General features: G+C 41.8%; 1 protein-coding gene across 4 annotated transcripts in view; it reads left to right on the top strand.

Moving 5' to 3' along the window:
- Positions 1-17,970, top strand: part of CRB1 (crumbs cell polarity complex component 1) — a 211,892-nt gene extending 193,922 nt beyond the window's left edge. For all 4 annotated transcript variants that reach the window (XM_088016844.1, XM_028120378.2, XM_028120379.1 and 1 more), the window contains one exon: positions 17,755-17,970. In XM_088016844.1, the coding sequence (XP_087872970.1) occupies positions 17,755-17,970 (216 nt within the window). The remainder of the gene's footprint in view (positions 1-17,754) is intronic.
- Positions 17,971-18,237: the final 267 nt, after the last annotated feature.

Below are 18,237 nucleotides of genomic sequence, written 5' to 3'. Positions count from 1 at the left end.
TTAATGATGGTTTTATTTAATTAATGAAAGCTCCCCAGTGACATTCTTAGACTTATTCTTTCCTATTGGAATCCAAACCAATACAAACTATTCCTTGTTCCAGAAATTATTTTTTCTGTATAATGTTGTACCGACAAGGAGTCTTCATTGAGCAGGTTTTGGTGGGTGGTGGGGGGCGATTGGGTTTAACTAGTCTATAAAAGGAGGTATTCTTTTTTTAAGATTTTATTTATTTATTTGAGAGAGAGAGAGAGAGCGCACGAGCAGGGGGGATGGGCAGAGGGAGAAGGAGAAGCAGACTTCCCACTGAGCAGGGAGCCCGACGGGGGCTCAATCCCGGGACCCTGGGATCATGACCTGAGCCAAAGCCAGACACTTAACCTACTGAGCCACCCAGGTGCCCCAAGGCAGGTATTCTTTAACCCAATTTTTTATTTCGGCTAATTAAAAGTTTTCTGTGGGCATAGTTTTATTACTAAGTCTTGCTTTAAGCACCTTTAAAAAAAAAAAAAGAAACAAACTTCATTTGAATCTTTCTAAAGTTCTTATTCATTAATTGAGGATTTTCAGGCCTGTGATGTTTTGGTCTGAGGAGGTTCAAGTATAATCAGATTAAGTCTCCCTTCAGTAAAAATTGAGCAAATTCCCTAGATCACCACTAAAAAAGAGTCTTTGGGGCAATACACAAAATGTTATTTCTCATCATCCTAAAGTATATAAAATCAAAAATTATATTTATTCACTTCAAACAATGCCTCATTGGGGCGCCAGGGTGGCTCGGTCATTAAGCATCTGCCTTCGGCTCAGGTCATGATCCCGGGGTCCTGGGATTGAGTTCCGTATGGGGCTTCTTGCTCAGCGGGGAACCTGCTTCTCCCTCTGCCTGCCTCTCCCTCTGTCTCTCGGACAAATAAATACATAAAATATTTGTTTAAAAAAAACCATGCCTCATTGAGCAGATCAATATAAAATGGATCCTATATCTAGCAGTAAGTGGTTTGAACATTTTTGTGATTAGTGCAATCCATTTTCAAAGCTAAGGAAGCCAGGAGACTCTGACAGTGAGCCCTTAACTGTCGGCAGGGAATTAACAGCTCAGTGCACGAGAAACCCCGCTGCTCAAGGCTTCAGGTGACCGGGATGTTCATGGCGCCTCTTCTGCCTGCAGCTCTGCCTTCTCCGATAGGGACTTATCCTCATGACCAAAAGCAGCCAGCACGCGATGCCTCATTTAATCCTAACCATAGAGGTGTAATTTCCAATCTACAGGTGCCAAAACTAAGGCCTGAACAAGTTAACGAATCATTAACTAAACAAGTGTCAGGCACTTCATCAAAACTCAAACCCTTGTCCTTTTCTCTAATACACAATCTTGGGTTTCGTTTCTTAATTTGTCAAGTGCAACACTTAGAGACTGTTTTTAAGCAGACCGCCCTCCCTGAAAATTTTAGAAATGTTAACATTTCTCAGTTGTAAATGAGTGTTTAAAATAGATACCATTACAAATGATTTATAAAAACACAAGTTTTTCATGAAACCAGCAATACCCAGGGAGCTCGGTGGAATTTTTGGAAGAACGGCTCGGGGGGAGCAAATGAGGAATGTAAATGGGAAAGAGATTGTAAATCCGCTCTATGTCCCTAATGGGATCCAGTATCTATTTATTTTTGCCATTAGGTCCTGTGAATGCTAAAGATATTAACAGCTGGTAGTATGTAAATTATCCCAATTGGCTGCTCCTTGAGGTGAAAGGTTGTGTGTATTTGGGCTGATAGAACTCCATTGCCACCTAATTGCCATTATAAATGCTCCTGAATTATAGAAAATTATAGAAACCACTATAAGCACCTCGATTTAAATATTTATTTGCAGAACCTTAAGTAATAGCATTGAGCCTCACATTCACCTCGTGGGGTGAGCTGAAGAGGTACAGATTCTATATAACTGTATAATTTGTCTTCTGCCCTGAGACAGAATTCTTGTCATGACCGGGGAATATGGACCATTGCTCCTTTGAGGAAGAAAATGCACACCTTTTTCAAGAGGCATTCTGGGACGTAAAGAGCCTGGGATGCGTTATGAGAACCATGAAGGTGATGGGCAGGTACATAAGGGCAAAACATCTATGTGGCTACCTGTTAGAATAAAAGAGTAGGCTGTGTCTTGATTATTGACTTACAGAGCACTGTTAGCCAGAGCGGGATAAAGGAAGGACACCATCTTTGGTTCAATTCCTTTTTAAGGATTTGTTCACTGATTTATTCATTCCAGTGAACCCGGATTGCAATCAGCATCACAAACTCTTACTACATTCTTCATTCAAAGTGAGGTCCAGATTGGGGTGCATGGATCTCTAGAGCTTTCCTCTCTAGCTGGCAAGTATCCCAATTATCACCTGGCTCTCTCGGGAGCTGCTCATCAATTATGGTGAGTCATCTGTTTTTGCATTTGTTTAAATTATGCCATGTAAGTTATCGACTCAGTTCAAAAAATTTTGAGCACCTACGATATGTCATGAACTCTGAAGTTGACAGAGGAGGAAAAGGTGGTATATTTTGTTTGAATACAGCTTTGCAAATATAGAACAGTATGGATCTTGAAATCCTACATTAAGGCAGAAGTATAGTATGCCCTGAATTGAAGGAATCCATGTGGAGAATATGCCAGTTAGAATTTTTGCTACATAAAATAAAAGTATGTTCTTATAAATAAACGTAGTTAGACTTTATAACATTTTATATACATGCAGTTTTGTCTTTCTTGATTTTCTAGTGGTGGTGTAGGATAACCTTCTTGCATCAGACTTTTTATATAGGTGGTCATGTGCCATTGCAATGAGACAGCTTAAGTGCATTTCAGGGGCTCCTGTATCACCATCCTCATCAACTGGCATTTATTGAATTCAGGCACTATAGGTAGTGAAATATGTGGGCACGTTTTCACATAAATAATGTTGAGGCCATTTTTTTCTATCTATAAGAAAATAGGAACTCCAATGGTTTTGAAATTTAGTGTCTCAAAAGGAGTATAAAAACAACTCTGCGGTTCTCCATGGTCATGGAAGCCTTCAATCCTCAGGCAATGGGTGAAATGGGAAAGCTTCCTTAGTTTGCTACTAAATGTTCCCCAGGGTCCTAAACACATTATGGCCTCCTTCATTCCAGCCAGAGGCAAGGGTACCAGCGTGTTTTGAGAACCAGGTTTAAACGCCGTGGCATCCAAAAGGATTAGCTACTTGTACTTGGAGATTAGCAAATGGATGTACAATTTTTAATTATGCATAAATTTCAAACTTTCTATCAAAGTCAAATTGTGCTGATGTTAGTCAAACCTAATCTAGGCATTGATTCAAGAACCTGCTGATGGAGTAAAAAATACATGGAAACTTGTTAACAAGAAGTACAATTATCTATATCTCAGCAAATAAGGCCAGGGTGTCATATAATATGCTGAGCTCAGGCAGCCCGGAGCCAATGAAGATCTCTTTCTTTTCTTCACCGTTAATATTTACAGTTGGAAGCAATACATGGCTGCAATCTAAGTGCTGCACCTAAAAAGGGAGTTGTTGGCTTGATACCTTGTTTCCTGACACTGTGAAGCCCTGAAACAGCTACCTTCTTAATCATTGCCTGGTAACATTGTGTTAGAACGAGAGAGTAAGCACATGGCTGTTTTATACAAGCAACAACCCTGGGAGATTGTCTGCATTGTTTAGTTATTTTACTTCTTGATAGACATGCTGGGGTGTTAAAAGCATAGGACTCAAAGTTGTGAATTATGGGTCCTTTTCTTTGTTCTCCTCCTGATTTTTTCAAGGTCTATGCAGGTGCTGTTTATAGAAGCAGCTTGCCTCCCAGACACCTACTGTGTGCTAGTCACCTTCCGAGAGTTCACAAAGCCCTGCCCATCCATCAGACGGCTTTACTGAAGCGAATTCTTACATGCAAAGTCCTAACAGAAAAGAGTAAGCAAACATTGATAAGCAGGGATGCATGGCTTGTTAGATAAGCATTGTACATAGTAAGAGATCTGAAAGATAAAATCAGCATTATTATTCTAGTCTCTGTGTGTAAATATGTCAGCTAAAGGTAACAGAGTTGAAATTGAGGGTAGATTTGAGGCCACCGCCATATCGTACATTACCTAGGATGCGTCTGTGCATCACTGAACAAGCTCTGACAATTTGGATGCTAGGTCTGCTGCTTAAAAGCCATGTGACTTTGGACAAATTGCTTAAATCATCTTTTAAATAAGGGCAGTCATCTTTGCATCATTAGGTTGTTGTGAAGATTAAGATGAAATGCATGTAAAATGCCATGAACCTATTAAATCCCCCAATTTTAATTACTTTTCCTTTTTCCCTGTGTATCACCTTCTAGTTCCAAAGTATTTTACAGGTAATCCCACTGTACAAAATGAACTAGATATCGAGAAGATTGATTGCCCAAATAATCAAAACCAGGATGTCATCTTCCCGGTAGAATTATGCATCTATTCTACATTCCCGAGACTAGGAAAAGAGCCCTCAAAAATCCTAGCAAACAAATGTCAGTAAAAGATACAATGAAACCATTTGATGGAGGACCAACTTCTATGACCCACTTAAGAATAAAGATGCCTGGGCGCCTGGGTGGCTCAGTTGGTTAAGCAACTGCCTTCAGCTCAGGTCATGATCCTGGGGTCCTGGGATCAAGTCTCACATGGGGCTCCCGGCTCGGCGGGGAGTCTGCTTCTCCCTCTGACCCTCTCCCCTCTCCCCTCTCATGCTGTTTCTCTCTCGCTTGCTCTCTAATAAATAAATAAAATCTTTAAAAAAAAAAAAAGAATAAAGATGCCTTTGAATGTGGAGGTGGTGTGTCCTCAGGCCTCCCACACGAAGGGGAGTGCTTGGCTGAGTGGAGCTATGTTGTGACTCCTTTTCTCTTCCCAAACTTGTAGCTACTCCTTGTGTTGTTAAATCACAGCAGATGGCTTCCTTTTACACCCAGTGCTGTCAGTGGAATGTAAATGCATCTCCTCACAACACTGAAAATACTGAGGCTGTGTGTTTAATCTGTGCTGTGCAAGCAGAATGACCCTGAAAAGAACATGAGTACTGAGCACGTTTGGAGGATTGGCATCTGTCCTTGTAAACAGAATTGGGGAGGGTCTTTCAAGCCTAGTGACTAATCACGGTTTTCTTCCTGAGGCTCTTAACACAGTCCTATCCCTGAGGACAAGTAATCTAAATGGTGATTGAATAGAAAAGTTACAGACTCAAGGGAAATATTTTTTTTAAAGCGGGGAGAGGAGTGCTATTCTGGGGTGTGGGAAAAAGAGGAAAGAGATGTACTGCATCACAACATTGAGGAAGCTTCATTTAAAATTTGAATTCTCACTTCCAAGTCTCTTGGGGAGTTTAGAAAACAAAAATTTCCTTTTGATTTAGATTATTTAAGTTAATAAGAGGAATATTCTTCTGGCAGTCACTTCAGAATTCAGAAAAAAATGTATATCATTCCAATGTCAATATGATACAGGATATGAAAAAATGCAGTAATCAACAAAGATTATCCTGAAAAAAAAATCTCCTTACATTTTGAGAATATTAATAGTAAATTATAGAAGTAAAATATAATCAAATACTTTAGCTGGGTTATTTCATTTCTTCCTAAATTGATCTACAAACTGGGTAGGAAACAGAGAATCTGACCTTCTATTTTACTAAAATACTAAAAAAAATCACTAAAAATTAGTCCATGGCAGAAGGAGAAGAGGAGTCTACATGTGATTTCTCCTTTGAGCCTTTTGTAGGAAAGGAACAGAATACTTGGCACGTCCAAGACCTGTCTTTTCTGGCAAGGATCTCCTAAACTATTATTTCAAAAGATAATGCAGACATTTTTAATATTATAATTAATGTATATACTTAGATAGAGACCCAAAGGTACAAAGTAACCATCTCAGTTACATTGTCTGATCTAATTTTATAATAATCTATTAAATTCTGTGCTGAATTTATACCTAGAGTTAGGGTAATTTTAGTTTGGCTATATTTTTAAACTAATAGGAAAATGCTGTTAGACTTTATTTTTGTCTCCCCAAAAAAGATTGCTTTACATTCCTCATTACTAATATAAATATATCCTTTTCCCCATTTGTGTTCTTGGGCATTTAGGTAGACTGTTAACAAAGTCAAACATAAGGTTTTCCTGTGTGTGTGTGTGTGTGTGTGTTAATCTTGCCAATTTAAAAACCTACAGACTTTTACCAAATGGCTTATTTGGAATTTGAAAACCTGACTTCTGAAAGAATTCTTTATTTCTAAAACTAAATACTATTTTATTTTATTTTTTTATTATGTCTAAATACTATTTTAATATAAATCTTCACAATGTGAAGTTTCCTATCTTTGCTGGCTGTAAGATACCTTGGTGTTTTAAGTTGCTTACAAACTCATAAATTTTAGTAATGTTCACTTGGGATCTGACCAGTCTCAGTCTCACAGTATCCATCTCTCTTTAGACATACCATGTCTCCAACTATTTTGGACAGAGAAGGCTGTGCAGTTAAAGGACCCCCATTAAAGCATGCTATGTGTCTTTCATCTTGCACTAGGCAGACTTTGAAACTGAAAGTCCAATAATTTGATGTAAACAGACAATGACAATCGAAATGGCTACTTAGGAGATTATTTAAGAGAAGGTGCAGGGTAGAGACATTCATCAATGAAACGCTGGAAGAAAGGGTTTTTATTTCTATGTTTGCTTTTTAAAATAAGAATAGAGTAAATGATACAATAGATTATATAAACAAGGACTTCAATGACAAGCTGCCCAAGTAAAAGTAATATATTTTACATGGGTGACTTGATGCCACACTTTATCACCTCCACAAAGGGAAGCCAATTTGAGTTTGGTCAATAAAATACAACCTCCAGAGTCGGGCCCGGGCACAGCTGACCGTGTGGTGGGGCCTGGTGATTTGGCATCCCCTTCAGCTGGGACACAGCCAGAGGTGGCCCTGCTGCCCATCTGGGGGATGTCGGATGTTTCGGTTCTGTTTGACTCATAAACACTTCTACAGGTATGTCAGGAGGGATGGGGCCAGTGGCCCTTCATGCTCTGGTAATTCAACGCAGGTCTGAAGCATAAGCGGGACTGGTTATTCCAAAGCTGGATTTACTGCGGTCTCGCAACTGTTGAAAATTGAACTCTGTGTGCTGCAAGGAAGGGGTGACGGGGGCATCTCATTATAGGAGGCGATTTTCTTCCAGAGGCTGGAAACTCTGCTGAATTACTGAGGGACTTACTCAAATGTAGACTTGGACCAAATAATTTTCTGATAAGTTGGCCATAAATCCTCAGTAAAATAAGCTTGGTGTTCTCAGCATATCTATTGGCTTTTTGATCATTTTTATGGCTTTCCTTTTGCTGGTCAAATTATCCTTATATGCTCCTAAAGCTCCTCTGACATGGATTAAGTCAACACAAACCAATAGACCTTCATTACTTTGGCAACTGGTTTTGATTTGGGGCAATAAATACAAGGACACAGACTAGATTACCTTTGCCAAAAGGATATGTGATAAGCCATAAGGATGTCAGGGATCCGGCAACTCTTTTTCCTGCATAATGTGAGAAGGAATTAATAGCAGCTGAACCAACTGAACAGAGTTGGAAAGAAGAAAGAAATCTGATAGAGAAAAGAGCCAAAGTGCAGCTTTTAGGTCAAGAATGAGGATGCCAGTGGATCATGGGAAGGTCCGTGCAGGCTGGCTGTGTGCCCGGCACTGTGCTAGGTGCTGGAAGACAGGGTTAGGGCCAGATCGATGAGGAAGCTAACATATGATGTAAGCCATGAATATCTTAGTGTCTAGTAGGGGAGATAAGACCAGCAATGGGAACAAGATTTACTGGGCAATAAACATATAGAGAAGAGAGAAATCAGCAGGATCTGGAACAGCAGAGGAAGATAGTGGAAAAGCAAGGTCTACAAATTTGGCGTTTGGAGGTAAACATTACTTTAAAAATATTATTGTTCCAAGTTTTTTTTGAGGAGGGGAAGAAGTGGAAACCTAAGGAAAATCAGAAAAAAATTGTATAATGAACACATGTACACCCTTCCCCCAGCTTCGACAACTTTTTTTTTAACATTTTGCTACTGTTGTCTACCTCTGTGTATATACACACACATTTTTTTTGCTGCCTATTTAGAAAGTAGGTTGCAGACATTTTAACATTTTATCACTATTTCAGCAAGTATCTCCAAAGAGAAAGACCTTCTTCTACAGCCATAATACTGGTATCACATTCAAGAAATTTGTCATCACCCCATAGTCAGATTTCTCCAACTGTCTCAATAAAGTCATTTATAGATTTTGCTGTCAATGCAGGATACAATCAATTGCATTCAGTTGCTAGTTATCATGTCTTTTTAGTGTCTTTTAATCTCAAAATCCCTCTGCCTTTTGACTCATTTGCTAAATATTCTCTTGCTTTTGAAATTATGTATAAAAATCAATTGACATAGGTATCAGTCACCTTCTAAAAGCCATGCATGATGGTGGAGATGGGGTATAAAAAAATAGAAACCCTTTTCTGCCCTACAAGCCCCAGGTTAGTGAGGGTCTCTTGGCATATAAATAGAAAGAGAAGCAAACATTTGAAGTGGATACATTTGTAATGAAGGGTACAGGTCATATAAGCTAGGGGAGACCCAGCAGAGAATACACATGAAATTGCTCCTGTGATTCTTGCCCCCTCCGCTTCACTGGGCGTCGGGGGAACAAAAACCATCCTGGAAAGTATCGAGGTGGGTTCCATGCCCAGGCTGGGTAAACCCTTTGCTGACAAATGTGCTGCTATTCCTCGTTCTACTTCTGCATTTGTGGGTCTCCATAAGCACATAGTCCTCCCTAAAACTTCTCAGGCAAGCAGGAAATGTGCCAGCACCCCAGCCATGCTTCTTGTTCTTCCTGCCACCGGTTCCTGGTGCTGCCCTCTGCCTCCAACACCTTTCTTTGCCTCATTGTCCCAGTGACTTCCTTTGAGAAACTTAAAGGGCGTCATGAAGTCCACCTTCCTTCTCCTTTTCTTTTCTTTGCACTCACCTGGAACATCACACCTCTCTCATGGAACTGTGGTTGTTTATATAGCTACCCCAACCCCCAGGCACTACCACCAAATAGTGAGTTTTTAAAATACAGTGGCTATGCCTTTGAATTCCATATGCCCAGGACCTAATATGCTGCCTGAAACTTTGAAGGCATTCAGTAAAAATTTATTGGGTGAGTGAATGAACGCATGAACAAATGAACAAATGAATTTCACTACCAATCAACTTTCTGTCCTATTTTTTAAAAAGATTTTATTTATTTATCTGAGAGAGAGAGAAAGGGAAAGCATGAGCAGAGGGAAGGGGAGAGGGAGAGAGAGAAGCCGACTCCACGCTAAGTGGGGAACCTGATGCAGGACTCGATTCCAGGACCTTGAGATCGTGACCTGAGCTGAAGGCAGACGCTTCACTGACTGAGTCACCCAGGCATCCTTTCTGGGCTATTATACAGAACTCTTCTTATGACTGAAAAGAATTTAATAGTGCATGAAACAGAGCAATGAGCATTACACGTGTGGGAGTCAATAACAATAGCCCCTTTGTGCAAAACACTGGACTTTGTATTACTGAAAAGTTCCAGAGTAAATAGATACTCATTCCTTACTGTCCTAAGGGGAGGGCCAGAATTTGGTCAAGCCCACAGTGAACGACAGGAGCACATTCAAGTACACACTACATGTTGTGTAGACCCGGATACAGCTGGCCTCACACGTATGGTGAGCCCTGGGCTTTGCTGTGTAAGAGACTCTGGGAGTAGAGACACATAGGCTTCCCTGGGGAGGCTTTGCAGAGCGCAAAGAAATTTCCAGTGGTGTTCTAAAAGGAGGCGAAGTAGGATTGAATAAATGGCACGTTTCAACATGGAGAGGTGGCATTGACAAGAGCAGATGATTCCTACCTGAGAAGGGGCAGTTAAAGAGAGTGGCTGTGCCCGGATGCAGGGTGCTAGTCGGGCTGTACGTGATGATGTCCTTCACAAGGAAATGGGGGGACATGAATAAAGTAATGACTTAAAACTTAGCAATTTAGGTTTGGGATGGTTACATTTGATATAGTAAGCTCCCATGGTCTTCCATGCCAGGTAAGCAAGGTGATTTACTTACGTATTGTTTATTTGCTGTTTATATTTTTATAGGGCTGGATGGATGGTGTAGATTCTAGGGGGAGACACAGTGGCTAGAGGACACGTAAAAGAAAATCCGTGTCTTACCCCGGCTGTGACTGGGAATGCAGAAGAGAGAAACAGCAGAGTGGTAGGGGACTCAGGTCCGAGCAGGGCTGGGTGTGGAGTGGTGAAGAGGGAAAGCGCGTCAGGACCGACACACTATGATGTTAGCAGCCCACGATGCTGTGTCATTGACATGCGGAGTCTTTAGTTAACAGCCACTGTTCTCTGGAATGAAAAAAGAAAAGGGAGAAAAAGGGAAAGGAAGTATGATTGTCCACCTACTTTTACTGTGACCAAAATGGGCCAAGATAATGTCCAGTGGTTCACCTAACAGACACAAAAAGAATGTTTCACACGTAGCAAAGGATAACGGGCGGCTGCTTGTTTTTGTTCTTTTTTTTTTTTTTTTTTAATCATCTCTAGCAGCTCCTGCTTGTGCCACCAGATAATTTCATCCTGGCTATAAGGGGTGGGAAAAAGGTAAAAACAGACAGATTCTTTGTGGCTAATTGCACACAAAGGAATAATATCAACTGTCTTCATGGCCCTCTGGCTCCTGGGCTCTGTCGTTCCTTACCTGCCCCACCAGTGCTGACCGGCAGCCCCCCAGAGACGGTGCCTACCCTGCAGCGGGAGTCTGAGAACAGGTTACTTCAGTTCCCCTGCCAGACACGCGCTGGGGTCTGCATTTGGTAAGAACCCCAAGAGGGAGAAGTCCTGGGTGGATGAAGTCTAGAGCTCACTGCCTGCTGCTGGACAAGCTCTTTAGCTTTTAACTCCCTTCTGTCATAGGGCAGTCATTGCAGTGTCTCTGTGGGACGGACTTTGTTCCAGGCACTGGGGAGACAGACGGGAACAAGGAAGACAAGCATCTGCACTTCGATGGAGCTTCCGTTCCAGTGGGGGAGACGGGCATGAACCACATAGATGTCTCGGGGTGTTGTGTATTAGAGAGAAATAAAGCTGATTACAAATAGAGGGTGATCGGGAAGGCCTCCTTGAGAAAGTGAGAGGAAATGATCGTCCCTCCCTAGTTGGGTTGTTAAGAGAATTAAAATAGTTTCTGTGTGCACAACATCTGGCAAACCCCTGACCCTATTATCTTGGAACAATAAATTTACAAAACTCTTGACTGTGGGCTGCTGGGATTTAGTTCTTGTATGAGACAGAGAGAGAGAAGTTTTATTCATAAGCCCTGTGTTCCTAGGGAAACGATTCTATCACTTACGCCACTCGCTTAAGGAGAGAAAAATGCAAAAGCAGTGTCTCCAAACTTTTAGCTTCCTCTGTGCTCCTGCCTAAAATCTGGCATCTTAAGGAAGAAAGAGGTTGGAGACATCAGGGCAAGAATTACAGACCCAGTGCCTCAACCAGCAGAGACAGAGACAGTTTCGCTCACCTCTGTATTTCTAACTAGCATTCCACTGGTACAGAGTACGTGATCGATAATTATTTGTTGAATGCAGGAGTAAGTGTGTCCTTTTGTGATCAATGTCACAGTGCATTTCACATCTCAGAATAATCGAGCTCTTTCTCTAAAGGGCTGCGGGAGGACACACGCTGTTCTTGGACTAATGCATAAAAGAGGCTGATGGTTTCAACTAGAGCTAGAACATCACACATGCAGCCTTCCGCTAGATCTAGGTCTTGTTGCTCCTCTACCTCCCATGGATCAACACCAGATTTCCACAGTAGCTATTCCAGACTTTTCAACAGACCAGATACGGAAATCACTTGGGAAGTTTCCCCGGACAGCACCTTCCAGTGCTGGGGTTGGCCAAACTCTCAGCTCAGCCTAGTTTTTCCATCCCCAGACTGTCGTGACAACTCCCAGTCAGTACGGCCCACAGGGAGTGTGATTACGTGGTGAGAAATAGTGAGAAAGACTTCATGTAGGAGTCCTTTATCCAGGGAGGGACTTCAAACGCTAAGTGCAGTCTTCCACAGTCCTGGGAGAGAGCTGGAGCTCACCGTTGTCTGGTCCCCAGGAATCCCCAGGGAGAGCATGCGTGTTTCTAGGAGAAGCAGAGCAGGGGATGAGGAGGTGGAGCAATGCCAAGGAGAAGAATGCTCCTCAACTTGCTGTTTCAACACCCTATCCTCTCCCTCCTCTGTCCCTTGATGCTTGCCCCCTACTCCGAGGGAAAAGTGCAGGAACCCTGTGATGCCCACCCTTTGTTCACCTTACTAAGCCTTTTATTCAGGGAGAGGCGTGTCTGGCTGAATCACCCCCTCATTGTGCCAGGACACTTCCTAAGTCCTCTCTTTTGGCTTTCCCGGACTCTATTTTCCCCCCTTATAACTGTAAAGTGGACAGTGTATTTACGGTTGGAAATTGGCTGCTGCAGCAAGTTTAATTTTAAAAACAGAGTTCTGGCAGGTATTCAATATTACTATGGAAATGGCTGTTTCTAGCAATTCACTGATAAGCTATAGTTCAAGGACGTAAGTCTGTGTGGGAGGTTTTTAACATCCACCAAACGGAAGACCTACTTGTTGCAATAGTAATTCACAAGCACTGCTCTCCTCGGTCTTAAATATGGAATGTTCTTCTGTTTTTTTTTTGTTGTTGTTCTTGTTGTTAATTTGTGGGATGAGAGCTTAAGCCATGTCCTCATTTTGCTTTGGATACATAGATAGGAGTGACATATTATAACCAGCTTTTTAAAAACACATCTTTAAGGTAATTTCCCCATTCTTCACTAATTCTCATACTAGTACATATTGGCCTTACTTAGCTACTCATGTCACACAAAACAGCACAAACTAGTTTCAAAAACTCACATACTGAACCTGGAATGTAACTGGTGGTCAACAGGCACATTCAAACATTTTAACTTCCCATCTTAAACTGTCTCTAAGGATTTTTACATAACATGTATAAGTGAATTCTAGGAAGGACTGTAAGTAGTTCAGTCCATGTAGTCTTTTCCAGGAGCCAATTTTAAGCCGCAAGCATCACCACTGTTTAACCACAAATGTACTTTTCGCTGTTACAAAACCCAGGCTCCAGAGAAAGACGTTCTAACAGGTGGTAACTGTAACATCAGTCCTTGACTGTCCTCGCTTTAAGGCAACGCTTCAGTATTTTCACTTGGAAATGTGAGATCAAGTTCCCCGAGAAACTCTAGAATGTTTTCTCTTTTTCCCAGGCTCCGGCCAATGTGTGTATTGTTTTCACATCCTTCTGAATGCTGTCACCGGCCCTAAATATTGTGACAGGCAGATCCTGATGCTGAGGACAGAAGTGGTCTCATTTCTTATTCTTTCCAGACAGGCCAGCTCATTTTGTGTTTTCAAAATGAGGGTGAACTGTTCAGCAATCAATTAGTGAGGGGCCAGTGGATCCTGATGGGCCAGGGTGATAATGTGCAGGCCCCCGCCGTCCCCACGCTCGGCCCTGAATGCTGACATTTGCCAACAGCCGGTCTGTGGCTGGGAGCAGGACCAGGGACACCAGCCAGGGAGCGGTCACTCCGGGTAATGATAAACTGGAGCCATGATGAGGACTGAGTCCACGCCTCGTGAGCCGCTCTCTAAATGCCCAAATGCTACAATACTCGGACCAATTCTGAGACCTGGTGATTCCTATCCTCACTTCACAGGTGGGGAAACTTAGCCTATCTGTAAACTACACCAGTGGCAAAACTGCTTTTAAACCCATTTCTGTTTGTTTAGCAAGTACATACTGTTTCCAGTCTCCCTTCAGAAGAAACACAGTATTAAATTCCTTTTAAAGAATTAAAAAAGGGGGGGGGGGGTGTGTGCCTGGGTGGTGCAGCCGGTTAAGGGTTTGACTGCTGGTTTTGGCTCAGGTCATGATTTCAGGATCCTGGAATAGATCCCCCCATTGGGCTCTGCACTCAGCTCGGAGTCTGCTTGAGACTTTCTCTCCTTCTGCCTCTCCACCTCATGCTCGCTCTCTCTCTAAAATAAATAAATTAAAAAAAAAGCAGGGGGGGGGGAAGTATGGTTCCAGCATATTCCAGCATACTCTCAAGTGAAAAGAATCAAAATAAGGCTTGACAGTTTCCCCTCAGAATTCCAGAGTGTACCTTTGCCTTGGGTCATATGTAGGCTACAACCAGTCAGTCAGTGTTTCAGAATGAATCCTCTTTAGGGGGGGAAAAAGGAACACCTATTTATTTTATTCTGCAAACACAGAATTCAAAGTGATTACAATTTCAATTAACCACACGTAAAATATACATTTTAAAAAGATGCAAACATAATAACTGAATACAGATTGTAGCATGTCATTAAAAAATCATCTTACACGAAAGGTGTAATTAATTTCGGGTCTATCTTTTCAGAAGAAGGTTCCTCAGAACTGCGGTGTGAGGGCACAAGCCAGCCGGGCAGGCGTGGCCTGACGTCCGTGCTGGTTTTCAGGACAGTCCTGCGCTTGGAGGCCTTCATCAGTCCCTAGCAGTTTCAATTATCAAAAGATCCATTCTGGGGCTGTGTATTTTAAGCACAGTTGAAGAATAGCAGAGCAAAAAAGGCCTTTCAACCATGGGAATTCAAAAGCAAAGGGCCCTCAAGAGGCGATTTCAAAACCCTACTCATTCAGCTTTATTCCAAAGCTTAATGACATGCTCTATGTGATAGAGTTAGGCGAACTGTTTCATCAAAACCTTTATCTGGAGCTCGGAATTGCAATATTAGGTTTGTAGGTTGGCTCCCTTGGCCATATACCGCAAGGTACTGAGGGAGTGCTAGTTTATCTTTTATAAGTAAATAGACTTAGGGAGGATGAGAAATGGCATAGAAATGGCCAGTCATATTTTTATGTGTTGAGAACTTACCATAGGCCATGTTTTGTGTTATTTTGCATTCATTTTGTTTCTTTATTCCCAAGGAAGACGACACAGTTTACTGGACAGATTTAGATGAAGCCAAGATTGTAGGAACAAGAGTGTACATTATCTGAAGGTCCCTAGATAATACCAAGGGTTTTTGCTGGTCGGATTCCATCTGTCCTTCTCAGACTTTTGACCTCTCAAGGCCAAGTCTATGAATCTATTCATTTTTCCCAGCCCACAGCTATCTTTGCAGATATAAGATGTAATGACTCACAAAAGGACGGCCACACAGTATGGCAGGAGAACTCCCCCTGTAGTGGAGGTAAACCATTTTGCTCAAAAACTACAGACTCTTGTGATTCTAAATTCTCTAACTCCTAAGCTCCTATAACTGAGGGATGAAAAGTGGTTACAACCCAGAGTTTTTTACAGCAATGTGAAAAGTGGAGAGCAGAGAAGAATTATGTCTGTCTACTAGCACAACATACCTGAATGCTTTCTGAAACTAGCTTTTCCCAAACTGAACTTATCTTCCTGCACAAACCTGTTCTCTCCTCCTAGGTCCCCTGTCCCAGGGGAGGTTGTCCCCAGCCACGCGGCCATCTAATGTGGAAGCATCAGCCATCTTGTCTCTCTTCTGCTGTTCCCCAGCCTCACACAGTCTGAGAGGGAGCAATTCTACCTCAGAAATCCCCCTCAACCATTCTTTTCCTTCAATTCTCATTCCATTGGTAAAGTGAGACCTAGGTCATTGCTTGTCGTGACTAATAAAATAAACTCCTATTTTCTCCACCTCCAGTCTCTTCCCCACCTTCACTGTCACCATCTGTCACCCTGTAACCAGAGCCAAATTAATAAAACACAGATCAGATCATATGATGCTGCTGCTCAGATTCCTTCAATGCCCCCCACCCCCGCACCCCTGCCACTGACTATAGGACAAAAATCTGAATATCAGTGTGGTACTTAAATTTCTTGTAAATTTAATCTACTTTACAGTTCTATCTCTTGCCAGCTTTTAAAATCCTTTCCCAATTCAAACACACATTCTTGGACAATATTTTCAGTCACATTGGATTTCTTACTGTTGCCCCAAACTCTAAGGACTTTTATGTTCCCTTGCCTTTTTTATTTCAAGCTGTTCCATCCAAATAGAATTTCCTGCTTGAAATATTTGTATGTCCTTTCATACTTCAATGAACAATCACATGCCTCATTCCAGTATGACTCCACCTACACCCCAATAGAATTCATTCATGACACTATCATAATCTATATTTGTAATGTATTATGATCATTGGTGCGTATGTGTGTGTGTGTCCCCTCCTCTTCTCTCATCACCAGAATCTGAGCTCCAGATTCCAAACTTTGTGTAGGTTTGTTTTTTGGGTTTTTTTTTTTTTTGCCTTTTTTTCTTTTCTTTTTCTCAGATTTTATTTAAAGTCTAGTTAGTTAATATACAATGCAATATTGGTGTCAAGAGTAGAACTCAATAGTTCATCACTTACATACAACAACTTTGATTTATCTTTGTATGTTTATTTCCCAGCTCAATGAAGTGTTCATAGCAGACAGTCAATAAATATTGTTGAATGAATGAATAAACCGATGAAGTACATTGAGCAGTAGTGAGGACACCCAAGACAACACTATGAAGAGATACAATATTATATTAGTTGCATGATACTTTAAATCAAGGCACATTGAACAACAACAACAACAACAAAGACTAAGGAGAGTGAAGATATTTAAAATTCCCTAGGATGTTCAAATAAAATTCCATACATATCAGTAGCTTGGCTTGGTAATGTGGGGTTGGGTCACAGAGAAAGCTAAATGGTTTAATCGCACTTTTACTGTGACAGAACTATTTCTTTGAAAAGCAGTTAAAAAATTCACATAGTGACTGCTTCCTACCTTTCATATTGCTCTTGCAACTAAATCACAGACGCATGTTACCCAATGCTCGAAAGTGCTCGGCAAACCCAGCGGAAGGAACATTAAAGAAACCATTGTGTGGGAGCAACGCCCCTGACTGAGATCGCGGGATCCTCCCGACGGGACTCTACGTGCAGTTTTCTGTTTCTAGATGTTTGGTGCGACATCGGGCGCCTGTGTTTTTACAACAATTCAATTGTCACATTGAATCCAAATCAAAGCGATGACTATGGAAAGGGCCTGGGGACCAGCACGTTGCAGTCCCTGCTCTGTCTCGGGATCTTTCCCAGCTAATTTAATTTGTTGCTTCTCCCCCACCACCTCCCGCCAAAGAAGGATGTAAAACAACTATTCCTTCAATCCAAAACCAGAGCTTCTGGCAAGGGAGGGAAGATACCGTAAATAATGTGTTTGTATAGATGGAGAACTATTTTACAAGTATAAGTGCGGAGGTATCTTTTGCTCTTGATGTCATAGGAACGATCCCAGTCACAGAGATGAAGACGCAGAGTAAATCGAGCAGATATTTCACGCCACACTTTCTGACCCTTGACCTTGGCTGTTACATCCATAGTCATTTTCATATGACCTGGGAATAAGAAAAAAGCTTCCCTTTCATACCTTGGTCTTTTTACAGTACTGAGCAGCATCAGCGTTCTGGTTGGTTTTCATTCCAGGGTAGTTCCCATGTCCTAAACATTTACCTTTTCTCTATAACTCACCTCCCCATTATTTCACTCCTTCCAGTTGGCAGATGACTTGATCTCGGACATTTTCACCGCCATTGGCTCAGTGACGTCCGCCTTGCTGTTGATCCTCTTTCTGGTGGTGGTTGCTTCTGTGGTTGCCACCCACAAAAGGGCAACTCAGGGAACCTACAGCCCCAGCCGTCAGGAAAAGGAAGGCTCTCGAGTGGAAATGTGGAGCATGATGTCACCCCCTGCTGTGGAGAGGCTGATTTAGGAGCATTCTGTCTCCCTGAGAAAGAGATCCGCACACTGTGAATGTGATGACCACACCTGAGTGTCTTTCTGACCTACCTGGACTTATCATTTTACAACTGGGGTTTCACTTTGGCCACCTTAAAGACTTTCATGGTTCAACCTGACATCATCGTTTTATTATATTAGCCATTCAATCACAGAATAATGTTTCTGTGTTGGTAATTTCAGCCTCAAAAATATCTCCCAGAGGACAGTGTCTTCTGGGAAAGGCTGCAGTGCCTATCAC

This window comes from Eumetopias jubatus, unplaced genomic scaffold (assembly GCF_037043125.1).
Source record: "Eumetopias jubatus isolate StellerSeaLion01/CBP00866 unplaced genomic scaffold, mEumJub1_p1.0 scaffold_12, whole genome shotgun sequence".
NCBI lineage: Eukaryota > Metazoa > Chordata > Mammalia > Carnivora > Otariidae > Eumetopias > Eumetopias jubatus.
The sequence above is the reverse complement of the archived record's forward strand: the minus strand, read 5'-3'. Positions and strand labels throughout refer to the sequence as shown.